Source organism: Cyprinodon variegatus, unplaced genomic scaffold (assembly GCF_000732505.1).
Source record: "Cyprinodon variegatus isolate N-32 unplaced genomic scaffold, C_variegatus-1.0 Scaffold687, whole genome shotgun sequence".
Taxonomy (NCBI): Eukaryota; Metazoa; Chordata; class Actinopteri; order Cyprinodontiformes; family Cyprinodontidae; genus Cyprinodon; species Cyprinodon variegatus.
Window position 1 is genome coordinate 235,150 of NW_015151140.1, and position 18,065 is coordinate 253,214.

The 18,065-nt window shown below is 37.7% G+C and overlaps 1 protein-coding gene across 1 annotated transcript in view; it reads right to left on the bottom strand.

The window, feature by feature from the left end:
- The window catches only part of LOC107097346, an 11,681-nt gene extending 3,087 nt beyond the window's left edge, over positions 1–8,594 (bottom strand). The window contains exons 1-7 of the mRNA XM_015394470.1: positions 8,404–8,594; positions 6,429–6,535; positions 6,202–6,287; positions 5,277–5,493; positions 2,058–2,164; positions 1,490–1,601; positions 8–197 (exon numbers count right to left, since the gene is read on the bottom strand). Of these exons, the coding sequence (XP_015249956.1) occupies positions 8–197; positions 1,490–1,601; positions 2,058–2,164; positions 5,277–5,493; positions 6,202–6,287; positions 6,429–6,535; positions 8,404–8,561 (977 nt within the window). The 5' untranslated portion in view covers positions 8,562–8,594. The remainder of the gene's footprint in view (positions 1–7; positions 198–1,489; positions 1,602–2,057; positions 2,165–5,276; positions 5,494–6,201; positions 6,288–6,428; positions 6,536–8,403) is intronic.
- Positions 8,595–18,065: the final 9,471 nt, after the last annotated feature.

The following is an 18,065-nucleotide window of genomic DNA, read 5'->3' on the forward strand; positions in this document are numbered from 1 at the left end:
GACAGACTGGGGCAAGATGAGCTCATCTGGGTCCTGGAAGGCCATATATCTTGACTGGTACATGTATCTGTAGAGGCAGTCACTAAGAGCAGGCATCTGACCAAAGTAGTGGATATCACCTGGATCCTTATGAGACATAAAACCTCGAGATACATTCAGATACTTTGACAGAGACCAAGGAACCACCTCAACGAAACCTGAAGAGACAAAACCCAAAAACAAAATGTCATTTCAACCTCAATACAGAAAAACACTGTTAGCAGAAAACTGACCGCTGCTGTTTATATAGATTCAATTACAGATCTCCTACTCTCTGTGAAAGATGTAGTTTTCTTCTGCAACGATAATGACGTGTGTAATAAGTGTATTTTTTTAGCTGTGGAGGAAAGAGTGTCAGAGCTAGAGCCCATCCTTGGGTTGTTGAGCATCCAAGAATTAGACTATGCCTAGAAGCAAACAGCTTAGACAGGCCCAGACTAGGGACAACGCCGGGCAGTGGTACTCTAGCAGTTCCTGAGCAGCCATGACCAGTATGGGAGAGAGAGAGAGCTGGACAACAAAATTGAACGCACCTGCTTCTTCTGAACACTTGAGACCTAACAAGTCACATGACATTTTAGAGGACAAATCACTATCAATGCTTAATTTGGACATTTAGGGGTGTAGTCAGAGGTGTCAAGTAACAAAGTACAAATACTTTATTGAACAACTTTTCACTTCTACTCCTTACAGTTTTTTGCATTTATCTCTACTTTCTACTCCTTATATTTCAAAAATAAAATTTTTCTTTTCCTTATAATTTGTTTCATCTAGACAATTAATTTCTTTGTGGTTGGACACGGTGCTGCCCCAACTTGTTTTTCATCACATACCAAAATAAATACTTTCTTCAAGGTGTTGCAAAGTTAAGTTTAACATTGTTACCATAAGTTATAAAACTAAGAAAATAAAGTCTAAAGAAAAGATCATCCAGAAATAATTACAGTAAAGCTTCTGTCCTTAACATTTTTTCTACATTACTTCTAATTTTTAATTTTTACTAGTTTTAAAAACAGTACTTCTAAAATGTTACTGTAGTAAAAAGCTTAAGTTGATCTTCTACTGTAACTTCTACAAAAGTGTTTTTAAACAGCAGGATTTATACTTCTACTGGAGTAGTGAACAATAAAACTTTAAATACCTCTGATGGCTGCATATTGTGTATGATAAGTGAACTATAAATTTACATTGTTACAGTATATAAGCTACTCACAGACCGTGTTTTATAGATTCAAAATAACATTTCCGCAGTGTTGTCCCATGAAAAGAAATTCTTAATTATCTGCAGAAAAGTGAGGGTTGCATTTAGTGATACACTGCATGTATGTTCTTTCAACCACCCATTTTGGAAACTTAAAAGACTGTTTTGGTCTGAGCAACTATTTGGGAGTTAGAATACACTGAATTGAAATCAGGCTGTTAATGCAAACAACAAATCTATATACTGAACCTGTGCTTGTGTAGTAGTCCAGCACACGCTGAATCTCCAGGCTGCAGCTGGTCTTGTAGATGACAGCTTTATTCACTCCCAGTAACTGAAGCATCTCCAAACTCTGCACCAGCTGCAACACATGGGAGGCTTTCAGGTTCTACTCTCTAAAAGAGATGAAGGGTCAAGATGCCAGTGAACCTGTAGGATTTTAGTTTCTAGGTTCTCAGATTTTGTACTTTGGGGTTCAAAATGTAGAATCTGTAAAAATGTAACAAAACACTCAAAGCAAATGTATTTTCTACCATTGAAAACATTTCATATTTACCTAAATATTCTATTGACATTTTTGCAGCTATGCCCTTATTTTTTAATTCTTTATTTATTTCAATACATTTACTTTTCCCATGATAAATTCATTGTTTTATAATGTTTTAAACCATTTCACAACAACTAAGCTGCAAAAGCTACACAATGAGCTAATGACACCCAGAAGGAAATGTGTTTCCTCACATTAGCAATTATTCATATTTATGATGTTTTTAAATGAGCTTTTTAGTTTCGTAAAAACACTTAATTTTTTTCTCACCTGCAGGACATTTGTGAACTCAAACATGACAGGAAAACACACTGTGAAGTTGTAAGGTAAGGATTCGGTTTCTGCCTTTTGGTTCTTAACCTCCAGAAAGTCATGATCTAAAAATAAAAGAAGAAACAAAAGGCAAATTTGAAGAATAATATTTCACTAATATACAGGATTCATTTTAAAACTATACAAATACACATGTATGTTAACATCAGCCAAGAATGGTGTCACAATTGAGTATATACACATGTTGAAGAAATTGTTGGTACCCCTCCTTTAATGAGTCTTCTAAGGGTACCATCATTCTGATGAAGCATGAAAAGTAAGGCCTCACAAATAGAAGGAAATTTTTATTTGCAATTTTGCAGAAGAATTGCATATTTCTTTAGATGCAAACTGAACATCCTTGTTTGGGATAAATAAATGTATTTGTATCTTTATGTGCTTAAAGATAATAAAGACACAAAACTTAGTGTTTGAGAAAATTAGAAGGCTGATGACACCAATCTATATCTGTCTATAATCCAGTTGAAGCTAACCCATTACATAGATTACAGGCATGTCTGAAGACATAAAAACCTGGATGACTCTTAACTTTCTGCTTCTGAATGCAGACAAAACAGAAGTTATAGTCTTTGGACCAGAGTCTTTGAAAAAGAAGCTGATTAGTCAGTCACTTCATTTGGATGGGATTAAACTGATTTTAGACAATAAAGTAAAAAATCTTGGTGTTGTTTTTGATCATCAGGACCTGTCATTTAAATCCCAGATCAAAGAGGTTTCTAGAATTTCCTTCTTTCATCTGAGGAATATTGCAAAAATGAGCAATCTCCTGTCCAGGGGTGATGCTGAGAAACTAGTCCATGCATTTGTTACTTCAAGGCTGGACTATTGTAATTCTTTACTATCAGGAAGTCCACAAACTGTAGTTAAAAGCCTTCAGCTGATCCAAAATGCTGCAGCCAGAGTTCTGATGAAAATGAAAAAGAGAGATCATATCTCTCCTATCCTGGCTTCTCTTCATTGGCTTCCTGTTAAATCCAGAATAGAATTTAAAATCCTCCTTCTCACATATAAAGCCTTAAATGGCCAAGCTCCATCTGATATCAGAGATCTGATTGTTCCTTATGTTCCTAACAGAGCACTTCGCTCTCAATCTGCAGGTTTACTAGTGGTTCCTAGAATTTCTAAAAGTAGAATGGGAGGCAGATCTTTTAGTTCTCAGGCTCCTCTCCTGTGGAACCAACTACCAGTTTTAGTCCGTGAGGCAGACACCCTGTCTACTTTTAAGGCTAGGCTTAAAACTTTCCTTTTTGATAAAGCTTCTAGTTAGAGTGGCTCAGGTTATCCTGATCTATCTCTATAGTTCTGCTGCTATAGGCTTAGACTGCTGGAGGACATAGGGACCCCTTTTTCATCATTCTGCTTCATTCTATCTCTATTCTCCCACTCTGCAGAATCTGTTAGTTCAATCTCTAACGTTCTGCTCTCTCTGCTTTTTCTCATAGTAGCTTCATCTGGTCTGTTCCTGTTTGGCTGTGACTCCATCCTGAAGAGAAATATCAGCTGTGCTTTCATTTATAGATGTTAGAGCTTGGCCTGTTTTTGAAAATAAAGAGGTAAACCTGCTTTACAAGGCATCATGTCAGTCTTATATTACTGCTCCCTCTGAAGCAGTTTTACAAAGTTAAATGTTTTGATAAGGAGCTAGACTCCTTCAGTTCAAGGTTATTTAAACATCAACTATCCTTCTGAGTGTGAAAACAGAAGAAAACTGTCTACATGTATGAGAGAAAACCTAACTTTTGTCCTTCTAGTCTTAAGTAGTTAGTGGGGTCCTTTGTTTGGCCACAACAGACAGAACATTGTTAAAGACTGAATCCGTTCTCCCTGAAATAGATTAATAAATGTTGTGTTAAAGAGGAACATCCCCAAAACACCAGACATCATTTAGACGTTGGCTTTTAGGCTACATCGGTCCGTCATAGTCTTGATTAATTCAACAAGTAGTTGTTTTTCAACTGTGAAAATTGCGGCTTTTTAGCTTTCACTTTTCAACCATATGTAGACGTACTTTGCAAGTAAAACTGTCGTCTTTTCATTGTCTTGACTTTGTAACCAATTTTTGCCCCTTTATTTCTTAAAAAATAGTACTAGGATGTTTCTTTTTCATTCCCTTAAAAAAAGAAGTAGTTATTAACAAATCAATGAAATTATTACAAACATAGTAAATGGAGGAATAGACATGCAAGTGATCTTAAGGCATGGCTGAATGCAATAAACTGGTGAAGGTGTTGCAAGTCAGGTGTCAGGTGCTGCAAAAAAAAACACCAATATTATTCAAGAAAATTTTAAATTTATCTCCAGAGGGAACATCCTCCTACAATTTGTTGTTGTTGGAATTGGTTGACAAAATTAAACCACTGATATGAGGAGTTTGAAAAGTATTACAAATTATAAGTTGTTAACTAACTCTAATCTTAATGACAACAAACCATCAGAGTTAGAATATCTGAAGATTGCTTATCAGCTTTGGGCAAAGGGGGAAAAAATTGTTTTTAAATTGGTTCATTTTATCATATCAGTCTTTCAAAGAAAAGCTGTTTGTGAAATGAGCTGTTTATTTCAGGAGGGGGAAGACGGTGGACTGTTCATGTGGTATTTGTTTGGTCCTGCAACAAAAGCATCATTAACAAAACTTCACTGCATCAAATAAACAACTAAATTGAAGTTTTTACCACAAACTTTAAAAACTCTTTCTATTCACATCCGCAACAAACGACAGCAGGAAACCCCCCACAGGCTGGCTGCAGCAGAGAGCTTTCAGCGGGGTTTTCCAGCGCTGCCTCCTGGCTGTATGCTGGTCTGGCGCTCAGAACAAGACCTGCATATTCTAGTGGGATCGTAATCCTATTGAACTGATGAACAGACGATGCTTGGAGGTCAACTTTCTCACTTATAAATGTGTTAAAACTATTTTCTAACTCATAAAGTAAATAAAGATAGACTGCTCTCTACTTTGAAGCTACAGAACAGAGCACAGGCCTCAAGTTTGACACATTCAGTTCTGGGGTAACTTTTCACTTTTCAGCTTTTATGTCGAATAAATCCCAATATATTAGCTTCAACATCAATGCTGATTAAATCTGAAACCAATCAATGTTGTGACTCAGCTCAAAATCATCATTAGCTCCTAACCATCATGATTAGCACATCATGTACCTTCGCCTTTAGAGCCATTCAGGGTAATGGCAACATGAACTGGTGTTTCACAGCCTGGAGGAAGCGGACACATGACGTCTGCCGTCCCATATAGATAGCCAAAGAAGTCCTTGTTGAGCTTGATGACACCTTTGGATACGTAGAGCTGTCTTTGGCAGTCTAGGTGGCAGTTAAAGACCGCCTGCTCGCTCCGAGGCGTGATTGCAATGACACGAACCTGGCATTACAAGAAGAACCATTAGTGGTGCATAAAAAGGACATAAAAAGAAATATCTGTGCTGCTTCTTTTCTCCAAGACACAAACCACAGAGGGATGGACTGAAATGTTTTAGTCCAACTTCCAGGGGTTTGGCTTTCCAACAGAGTTGAAGCAGAGACAAACATTGAAATATTTCAAGATGAATGAGAAAAATTTTTCTAACAAATAAAAAAGGATTAGCAATGATGGACAAATGGAGGGAGCAGGAATGCATGCATGTTACGTGAGCTCAAGGCGTGGCTACTGAATGCACTGGTGAGCCAGTGAATGCATGCATGTGCGCGATCACTAAACCTTCAACAACCAATCAGCATAGCCTACTTTGTCATGCCATACATCCTGAGAGCTGCATTGTACTGCAATGACATTAATGTGCCGTTAAGGACATGTTTACACTGAGCACACACAGGAAACACAAAAAACCTAAAGCAACAAAGCCAGAAATAATGAAATGTTTACATGAGTCACCATTTAGTTCAGTTTCTAATGACTTCCCCTCCCCCCAAAAAAGCAAACAGAAGAAAAGATTCAAGGATTCTTCAGGACAATTCTCTTTAAAAGTTCAATAAAAATACATCCACAAACATGATTTTCAGGCTTTAATCTTTTCTTTTTCAAATTCATAATCTTTCAATGACTTCAAGGAACTGAGAGAACCGTGCTTACTTCTTTTTCTGCTGTGCGATGCTCTAAATAGGCTGATACCAGCAGGGTTTTTGTTCCTTTAACTCTCAGCAAAGATGCTGATTCTCCTTTAAAAACAGAAAGAATTCAATGATACACTCATCAGCCTGAACAGTGAAACCCAAACAAGTTTATTCAAATAAGTTTTGACAACAGGAGTGACATCAGAGCTGCTGTAAAAACACTGACTAGTCATAAATCAAACAAACCTCCGTTTGCTGATGGCGTCGTCTGAGGTAAATCACGCTCACCGGATGGTTCTCCATTATGTGGGATTTGTTTGGGTGGCTGAGAGATCCTGAAAGGCCAGTGGGACCTGCAGAACAACAAAAGTTAACCAGGCACACTTACTCTCAGTGGTCCTGTTACCGAGGTGAAGATATAATGTTAACAAAGCATATTAATTAAACAATTGAATATTGTGTGAATTTCTGTCATCAAGCTTTTAGCCATTTTCTCATGACTGAGAAGATGTCAACAACTAAAGCATAATGTGGCTGAACCCATATCCCCTTGACAGTCTATTCTTGTTCATAGAAATGAAGGCTATTCCATGAGAGAAATTGCTAAGAAATTGAAGATTTTCTACAACAGTGTGTACGACTCCCTTCAGAGGACAGCACAAACAGGCTACTGCAGGTACTATTTAATGAAGATGGCAGTTGGGGACCTGTGAGGCGTCTGTTTCTCAAACTAGAGACTCTAATGTACTTATCTTCTTGCTCAGTTGTGCAACGCGGCCTCCCACTTCTTTTTCTACTCTGGTTAGACCTCCATTACTGGTTTACATAGTTTAGTATGAGATACTATCTCATAATTATGGAATAGGCTACAAAATTAACTACATTTATTTGAGACATAGTTTTTGCTAGCATGGGCCCAGTACGCCAGGAGATTATGCGTCTTAAGAACTGGTGACATGTTGTAAACTATAGGTAGTGTACTTAAATCATACTTGTTCCCAGCTTACATTCTTACTGTTAAATATATTTTTATATACTTAATGTTATTTATTTACTCTTTTGATATATTGATAAACCATTTTCTACTATGTAAAACAGACCAAAAGAAGTCCAAATGTATATATATATTTGGTGGGTAATGTTTGGTTTATTGAAAGGTTTTATCTGTCGCTGTGAAAATGGGTTTGGATGACATTTAAGCTCAGATTCCCATATATCTTCAGTGCGGGGACTATAAATCTGATATCTGAGATGATGGTACTACTGCTGAAGCTCCTCAGAAATCTAATTAGCACCCAGAACAGTAGTGAGAAGTTTGGTATGCATTCTTTGCCTGCTTTGTGTGGGACCTCAGGACTATTTCAGTCAGACTACGCAGCAATGCAGCAGCAATTTCATGGGTCTGAGAGGAAAAGAGACACGGATCCAAAGTAAATATATAAGATAAAATCTGCACAGGGAAACAGTCACAAAAGAAAATAACGAGGGCCAGACAGAGAAGGAAAGGGTGTATCTCTTTCACCTCTTCATGACAAAAAGAAAGAAAAACTGGGATAAACTTCCCAGATGTCTCTCTGAGAGTCGCCTCTCTGCCTCAGTCAGCATAGAAACCGTCCAACTGCGTTTATTGCTGTGTTTCTCTTTTCTTTAGACATAGATCTCATTATGTTTTTAATATAAGAACATTCTTTATCTGTTCTGGTGTGAGAAGCTGCAGACTCGTGAAGTGGGGCTTTGCTTTATAGAATGTGCCGCTGTTTTTTAAATGTATTTAGCCAGAAGTAAAGAGACAGAAGTAAAAAAAAGCAAAAAAAATAATCTGCACAGATCTGCTCACCATGCCTAGTGGGAGCCTCTCTATATGCAGTCAGTGTAACATGGAAAAAAATTGGATCGGAGATTAAAAATTCGCAGCCAGTGTTCAGGCTTTTAGATCTAATGTTTTTAACAGAGCCGGTGAGTCTGGACTATTCTGGTTGTGCTGGAGTCACTCCATGCTCTTCTCAGCTGTTTATGTTACTATAATGCTCTCTATCTAGGTTCAAGGCTGTTGAGTAATCCCCACAAACAAGCTTGTAGTACAATAGAAGCTAAATTTACAGTTAGCTTGCACAAATGACATACTGTCCATTTTATTCGCTTACATTTGCAGCAGTCATAGTTTAACCCTTCTGTATGTTTAAATATTTTAAGCAGTTAGAAATTGGTCGTTTCCACCCACCTGAAGGTCTCCAGCAGCAGCAGAAAACCGAGAAGGATGAGGAGAAGGAAGTTCTTTGGATTTTTAGAAAGTTTCATGCTAAAGAGTGATGCTAAGTCAGGACTCCTCTTAAAAACTACCTCAGTCTTGATCAGAAGCTGCAGAAAGGCACACGTCATGCATCGTCTGGAAAAGTCCAACACTCAGGAGCTGATGTGTCACCCTGTTTTGTCTGCTCTCTACCAACCCTGAAGTCACACTGACATTAACCCTGAGGTCACTGGGACACCAATACCTAAACCTGAAGGAGGCAGTGATGAAACACATTTGAATCACAACACATGAAGGATCACAGAAGATGGTGTATCAGCTGATTCTTAAAACTTTAAAACCCCCTCCTTAGCCCTCAACCCCTGAGGGGTTTTCCCCCAAAACCAAAATACAGAATGAAGCCTGGAATTACAGGATATTCTAGTTTATTTATGCTCAGTTTCACATTTAAAGCAATAGCACAGAAAAAAACAGAGGTAGGTAGTGTAACTTTTAGTCAAACTGTGAGATTACTCTGGATCTCTTCTTCTTTGGTCAAAACATTATTACCTCAGTTACAATAACCTAAGGGGAAAATGTTGCTTATCCATTTAAAGGCAAGGCAAGGCAAGGCAAATTTATTTGTATAGCACAATTCAGTACAAAGACAATGCAAAGTGCTTTACATGATTAAAATACAGGAAGATAAAACAGAATCAAAGCAAGTAGGAAAAAATAAAAAAATAAAATAAAAAATGCAGAAACAAAAAAAAATATTAAAAACAGTTGGACTAAAGAAAATATGTTTTAGTTGAATTGTTTAACTAGAACAGTGGAAGGCAATCCTAAACTAATGTGTTTTTAGTCTTGATTTAAAGGAACTCAGGCTTTCTGCACTTTTCCAGTTTTCTGGAAGTTTGTTCCAGATAAGTGGAGCATAGGAACTAAATGCTGCTTCTCCATGTTTAGTTCTGGTTCTAGGTCTGCAGAGCAGGCTGGAGCCAGAAGACCTGAGTGGTCTGGAGGGTTGATACACTGATAGCAAGTCTGTGATGTATTTAGGTGCTAAGCCATTCAGAGATTTATAGACTAACAGAAGGATTTTAAAGTCTATTCTCTGAGATACAGGGAGCCAGTGGAAGGACTTTAGAACTGGGGGGATGTGCTCTACTTTCTTAGTCTTAGTGAGGACACGGGCAGCAGCATTCTGGATCAGCTGCAGCTGTCTGATCCACTTTTTAGGCAGACCTGTGAAAACACCGTTGCAGTAATCAATTCGACTAAAAATAAACGCATGGATTAGTTTTTCCAGATCATGCTGAGACATTAGTCCTTTAATCCTGGGATTAAAAGGGGATTAGATGCTCTATTGTCCAATAGTCATTTCTATTATTTACAAATTATTTTGCAACATAACACACAGAGATCTAGTCATATCCATAAAAAAAACAACACATAAAATGTAGAAGATGTTTGGACTGCAGTCTTTATATCCTTGTTTTGAAAAGTCATCACACTTTCACTATGAAAAGTGGATTACAGTTAAATCTGTTACCACAAAGAATCTACAACTCTACTTTAAGACTCATCCTACTGAACAACTTGGCCTCATGACAACAACTAACGCCTTGATAAAATGATTAACTACTAATAATATCTGACCCTCACATTTGTAGAATTTCATCCACATCTCAAAAAAACAGTGGTGTCCAGATTCAGCCCTAAGGGCCGCTGTCTGCCATGTTGAAATTAAATTCCAAGAAAGTAAAAAAGGCAACAGTGGATTACAAAGCTGAGCTGAGCCATAAGGAATAAGGACCTAACAGCTTCCAAGAAATGTAGTGGAGTAGAAAGTAATAAGTACCCACGAAAAAATTGCTCAAGTGAAGATACTCAAAAAAAGAACTTAAGGACAGTAATCAAGTAAATGTACTTTGTGAAATTCCACCACTGTTCATTTGTAGGACACCTTTGGACCCAACCATTAACTTCCTATAAGGAATCTTAATATGCTGCTTTAGGATTTCATAATCGTCTGTACTTGTGATGCAAAATGTTTGGTGAAAAGCTGCAAAACACCCTCATATATCGATGCTGCTTCCACCCAACTCTACAGTTGGGACTAGCAAAGTTCCCCCCATTTTTTAATATAACACTGATCATCATGACTTATCTCATGACTTATGAAAAAACAACAAAATCAAATTCCATCCATCTTCCTCCTCTTATCCAGGGTCGGGTCAAAGGGGTAGCAGCTTCAGTAGGGAGGCCCAGACGTCCCTCTCCCCAGCCACCGGGTCCAGCTCCTCCGGTGGAATCCCAAGGCGTTCCCAGACCAGCTGAGAAACATAGTCCCTCCAGCGTTTCCTGGGTCTCCCCCTGGGCCTCTTCCCGGTGGAACGTACCTGGAACACCTCACCAGGGAGAAGTCCAGGAGGCATCCTAACCAGATGCCCGAGCCACCTCAACTGGCTCCTCTCGATGTGGAGGAGCAGCGGCTCTACTCCGAGTCCTCCCCGAATGACTGAGCTCTCCACCCTATCTCTAAGGGAGAGCCCAGACACAATATGGAGAAAACCCACTGAGAATTTCAGCCGCTTGTATCCGGGATCTCATTCTTTTGGTCATGACCCTGAGCTCATGACCATAGATGAGGGTAGGAACATAGATTGATGGGTAAATTGAGAGCTTTGCCTTTTGGCTCAGCTCTCTCTTCACTACAACTCCATACTCCCGGAGTACCCCCCCACAGGACTTCCCGAGGGTCACAGTCCAATGCCTTCTCCAGATCCACAAAACACATGTAGACTGGTTGGGAAAATTCCCATGGACCCTCCAGGAACCTGAAGAAGATGTAGAGCTGATCCAGTGTTCCACGGCCAGGACGAATACCACGCTGCTCCTCCTGAATCCGAGATTCATCAAATTCGAAAACAGATATTTGTTATAAAACAACATCTTATTTAAACTATTTGCAGAAACATCAAACTTTTTTAAAACATAATTTTGTGTTAAGGTTAGTTTATGTTTATTTCTTTTTGGAGGAATCCTTGTAGTTGCTTTTTTAAATATTATGTGAAATTAAACCATTTTATCATCATGGTTTTGAGTCTGGTTTACCCGCTGGAGGGAACATCTTCTGTAAAAGTAAGATAACACTGCCATCATGAGGTCAGAGTGTGAATTACAATATGGTTTAAACGTTTCACTGGGAGCAAACTTTTAAAACCAGGAGTTGACTTTGATGTTTGATTTAGAAAAAAGAGAGAAAAAAATAGGCTTTAAAATTACTTACCTTTTATTTATAATTAAATATAAGTGTTAAAAGTTTTTTTTTAATTAATTATTATTATTTTTATTCATGATAAACTAGTGTGTAAAGTTTGGGAAGTCATCATCTACATCACTTTTTGACTATAAAAAACTTTTTGTGGTCTATCCAGTCTAAGATCAGTGACACATTTCTTCTTGTTTCATTTCAGCTTAAAATAATTTTTTTGGAACTACCAAAGCTACATGTGCCTTCAAATACATGCAGCTAATATATTTAATTAATACGACTATGGAAATGGTTTATTCCATAATGCTTGACAAAAAGCTTCTCTGAATAAATATATATATATATATATATATATATATATATATATATATATATATATATATATATATATATATATAAAAAGTTTTACATAAACCATTTTATTAAAAGGCACTCACACACTGTTGGTCTATTTGTAAAATAAGAGACCAGAAACAAGGATAAATAAATGCAGCTCCATAACATCTGTAATATCGACAGAACATTTACATTGCAGCCAAATTCCATTATTAGCACATTGGTATTTAAACCAATAGGGAGCTTGTGATAACTTTGCTCAGTGACACTTTAAAATGTGGCTGAAAGGAGCTGGAATCGAGCCCACAACCTTTGGATGCTAAATGCCTCCTCTACCTCCAGAGGGCAGAGTAGCTGTAGCTCTGAACTTAATAGTTACATGAATAGTTACACGTTAAACACACAATACTTCACAGAACCACACTTTGGTCATTTTGCTCCAAATAGTTTCTTTTTTCTGTATCTGTTTTTACAGTTGGTGCATTTTAGTGGCTTTATGATATTTTCTACAAATCCTCCTTCACTCAAAAGCAACAGGAAACCAAAATTCCTGTATTAAAATGAAACTTGCATATCGCCTCACCTGAATTCCTCATTACATCAGATATTCTTTGTGAAATATACTTTTACTTCTTTTTGTTCCAGCATCACCCAACAATATTTTGAAGTATTTTTTATTTATTTATTTATTTTGCTGCCACTCACCTGATGTGGGTAACTAACAGGGTGACAACTGAAGCTGGACAAATAAACTAATTTTAAATGTAAAGAATATAATAAGATTTAAAGAATATCATAGCAATTATACTTGCTTTTCATTTTTTGGTCTTGCTACATTGAATGACAGTAAAACAGTAGCTTTCTAACTCAGCCCTTCATTCAAAACATATGGAAATTAAAAACGATTTTAACTGATTAATTTGAACCATTTACTGCAGCCCATTCAAAACTATGGAAATAATGAAATCCTGGATCCGACCATGTTTGCAGGCTTCCTGCCAGCACATTTGAAAATATTTGGTTATCAGTGTATTAAAACATTTTTACAAGTTTTAATATTTCAAGTTTTATTTTGAGAGCATGTTTTTAATTTAAATGTTATATTTGCCCTCCTTTCTCTTGTTAAAATTATTTCCTTGCCTAGTTTACTCTAAAATCCAGAGATCCAATTATCTGCAGAGTTAATTAATCTGTGCAGATTGGCGTCACCTGGTTAAGTGGCTGGGCAGAACAAAATACATGACATAAATATGACTTGCTGAGTCCAGATCTCCCATCTCTGCTAAAATCTTTAAGCTGTGTGATGACAAAACCTATAGCCGCGCTCCATTAAGGTTGGTTATTAATTTACATTACAACACTACTTTGTTGTAAAATGATTTAAAAAAATAAATAAAAATAATAATAAAAAAATCTATTTGCAAGCAGACACATTTAGTTTTTCTACTGTTTCTTTTCTCATTATTTATTTGTGCTTATGGCTGATTCTAGTTTCTGGGAGTTTCTTGATAAAAGATGCTGCCAGAGTGGAGAACACTAAGGCTGAGTTCAAATTCAGGGGCTGCGTCCTCTGTTCAGATTGGAAGACTCCTCATTATGCAGCCGACAAATGCAACTTTCTTTTTTCCTGTTTTGAAGGACAGTTCCTCTGTATCCTCCGTAGACTGTTGGGTATCCCAGGACTCATTGTGAGTCCAGGCAAGCAGGCTGCTCCGTGCTCAGAGGAAAAGGCTACTTGGCGCCAAAAGTGGTGAATAGTTCTATCTGAAATGAATGAAACTAGTTGTTTTAAATGTTCATTGGGTCAGATATGTGGCGGGTAGTGTTTGGTTTATAGAAATGCTTTATCATCTATCCCTGTGTAAATGGGTTTGGCTGATATTTAAGCTCAGATTCTAATATCTCTGCCTTATGGATACTATAAATCTAAACCTGAGACGACGGTACTGCTGCTGAGGCTCCTGGAAAATGTAATTAGCATCTAGAAAAGTAGTTAGAAGTTCAGTATCTATTCTTTGGCTGCTTGGTGTGTTAACTGTCATGGTTGCTAAGTGACAGAGCATACGGGCGATGAAAGCCAGAGACCTGTTTGAATCCATGGCCAAAAACAATAGACTGATTGGACTGCACCACCACTTCCTGCTCTTTTTTCATTGAAGTAAATATTTATTTTAAATGTTAAGGACTTTTCTTCTTCTTTTTTGGTGTTTAGTTTATTGATAAATGTTGCTGTGCTGTTCTGTTTGGTGTGGTTACAGATTAATTCTGTTTAGTTACCCCTGTTGTGTGCTAATGGTCCAATCGGCCAGCATATGCAGCCTTTAGCATCATTCCTCTGTGAAGTCGGGTATGTCTTTGTGCCACGGCTTTCTTTATTCACATTTGTGCCCGAGCTCACATTATTTATTTAACCTCTTTTTATGAGGTCAGTATTTTGTCATTTCCATTATTGGATTAAATAAAAAATATATATTTTTCTAATACGTGTGACTCCTCCTTTCAACTTGATCCCTCAGAAGCTGGCTAATGTCAAATTTCATACTAAACCATCACTAATTCTCACTCCTCACCCATAAAGTCCGCTTTCCCCCCATACAGATCCGTTAAATAAGACCTAATAACGGCGATCAGATTTCTACTTCCCTCACCACATTTGTCCATAAAAAAAACAAATAAACAGGTAAATACAACACGGAGAAAGCAAGAAGAAGCCTTAATGCATTTTTGCAAAAAGCCTCAAACCCCCTTTAGTTGCAAGGACTGCTGCCAGTCTCCTGTCTCTTCCCGTCTCCAGCGAAAGGCAAAATAGGCGGCAGCGATGTGAGGCACAGCCTCATCGTCAAAGGTAATTTGGAAAGACCAGTTAACGCATGGGCTGTGGGAAAAAGCTGGAGTATTTGTAGAGATTCATTACATAGATGGGACAAACATACATGCATGCAGAATGAGTACAGGCTGGGATTGAATCCCAGGATCTACTTTCAGCAGCAGCAGCAATGTTGACTAAAGTAAATACTAATTGCAGGAGATATTTCCTTCTATTTAAATGTTGGGGCAGAAGTTCAATCATTCCCAGCGTTCATCAAGAGGCCATAAGAGAGTCAAGGTCAGATTCTTCTCGTAAATCACAACCAGGAAACGTGTTTATGTGTAAAAATCTGACAGCAAAGACCATGAAACCAGCCCACACAAGGATCCACTGTTTTCCATCTGATGAAAATGGCACTGAGAATTTTGAAGAAGAAAAAACAAACAAAAAAAAACATCCAAACTGCCCTTAGAGTAGCAGAGCTTGAGTTTTCATTGTACTAACAGCCTACTTCAATAATTCAGCACCCGTCTGTATGTATTAATTATTGAGACAGAGTTCTGAGCTGTGAAACCAAAGCGCAGAAAAAGCTGTATCCTCTGAAACAATCAGCTTCTGCAGGCAGCAGAACAAACATTTGTTCTTTAAATTTATGGGTCTGGAAAAAATGTCTGAGCTCATTTTAGTTGCAAGTTGGAAACTCAGACACAATTTGGTTTTGCTTCGCACCGGCTAGAAATATTTAGCAATAAAAGCTGAGACCTCCTGAATAATCTAAAATGTAGGTAAATTATTCTATTTTATTAAGGAATATAGGCTTTTAAAACCCTCCTGGTCCAGGGTGAGAAGTGAATATCCCAGAGCCTCATAAATGGTTGAACCAGCATCAGATTCAGCTTTGTTGACTAGGTTTGTGTCTATAAACTAGAAATTTGACTGTGGCTTCACATGATCATTACATTGAGACTATATATATATATATATATATAATAAAAAAAAATACCAAATCTTTTTCTTAGCCTAGACATGTACATGTCCTGGAGGGAAGGTCTGTCCTAATGATCCTCTTTGTTTACCTGAATGTTCGAGTCTGGTCCTGTCATGAACAACCATTTAAAGGTCAGAAAGACTTTGTATTCTAGATTTTGAGTAGTGCCCTCCAAAACCTTAATACTGATTCTAGTTTTGCATTTGGATGCCAAAATAATTTATATTTTTATATAAACAACAATAACAACAACACTTCTATCAAAACACAAAATAGTGGTAGAAACAAAGACACTGAGGATAATCTCAATAATCTGATGTCCAGAATACTGAGCTGCAGGTTGAAGTTTATAAACTCAGCCAACATGACAAGGTAATCACAAAAGAGCAGTTAAAAGGGAATTCACAGCATGAGGCTGATGAAAAAGAAAAGCCAAAACATGTTATGACGTGTTATTAATGCAATTAAACAGGTCAGTTTACCTCCAGACAACTGTGAGGGGCTCCACACCTTCGGTTCCCATATTATGAACACATAAAGGCTCTGATTAATAACCGTAGACCGTAGCGGCTCTTTAATGTCCCCCTTGCTGCTCCCTTTAGCTTTTTCAAAAATGTATGAAAATGGAAAAATATGGATTTAAAAAAAATGTATATGGTGTGCAGGAGGTCAAATTATGTTTCCAATGCTCTACAAATTTGTATAATAAATACATTTAAACAAAGATTTACGTCATAGCATGCAACATGTTTCAGTGCGTCGTGGTGCCAGGCAGGTGGCAGTGTGGATGTGTCTCAGGCCATGGATGCCAAAGTGAAACAAAGGCAGATAGCTGATGAGGATTCAATTAAATTAAAAGAAAAATGGACAAATCATTTTCTTTCATTACCAATGCAGAGAGATTGCCTGCATGTTTGCATTGCAACGATAGAATTAAGAAATGAATTGCATCTCCAAACTCCACTACAGCTGCCATGTTTGTTGCATGCATGGAAAACTTTCTACAGATCAAACAGGTAGCGCTCTGATGCAGGTTTGTGAACTTTCTTCAATTTTTCCCCCAAATCCTCCAAATAAAAATAACACCAAGGAACGCTGGACGGAGGATGTAGGATTTTGGGGTTAAAGAGCTCTGCTCTGATGGATGTCAGTTCCTGCTTGGTTCATTGTGACTCAATCAACTCCTCGCAACGGAAAAAAAAATGTCTACCATAGAAAGATTCTTTTATCATGTTTCTATAATTTCATCAATGCAACAAAAACTAAACCGTGCGGTGAAGCGGCGTTCAGTGAATTCCATGCAGTGAGAGCATTCACTGCTCCTGCCTCACCTCATGCAACTGTGTGACATTTGCTCCACCATAAACATTTAATCATTAATGCTTAATATATATTTAAGCTCACCCAGTCCTTTTTCATAGTGTGCTACTACACTTAGAGCCATTGTTGTACTACAAGGCTTATGTAAGACTTTAATATTTTTGCATCTCCAGACAGATTTTTCTTTTGTGTTTTTGGTCCAATATGGCTCTTTTGAATAGTTTGGGTTGCTGGTTCCTGCCGTAGACCAACCACCACTCTAACGAGAGCGAGTATTCAGGTGAGAGTACAGAAAAATCACTTCTGTGATCTTAAATTCTGTAATGTTGATCTTATAATTTGACCTCAGTTTGTCACAGTGTCTGACTTTCTGTCTGAAACATGACATTCCCATCAAATTACTTAGTAAGTCCAACCAAAACAGACCCCTTAGTCAGATGCGTTGGTCCATCTGTCAGAGATGGGGACTCGAGTTTGTGACTCGTACTCGAGTCGCACTTAAGTCGCATATTTAATGACTTCAGACTCGACTTAGACTTATGATTTCTGACTTGTGAACAATATTTTATTTTAAGTGTTTTTTGTTTTACTAACTTGACTGATCGCCGCTCGCCTTACCCGCACACAGCAGAGGTAAAAAAAACAAATCAAAAAAAAGGCAGAGGGGCTGTGAAACTGTCACGTAGCACTGACGTCACTGACGCAACGCTACGTGACATATATGCCCGCGCGCATGCATGCATGATCGACAAGCCAAGCTTTAAAAACTTCTTGGCAGTCGTAGAGGAGAAATATGTTGTGAATAATGTTGTGAATTGGCACTAAATAAATAAACTGAATTAAATTTAAAATCCTGCCCGCCAAGTCGGTTCTGTCTGTTCCAGGGATTAAAGGAATAGTACACCCAAAACATGATTAGC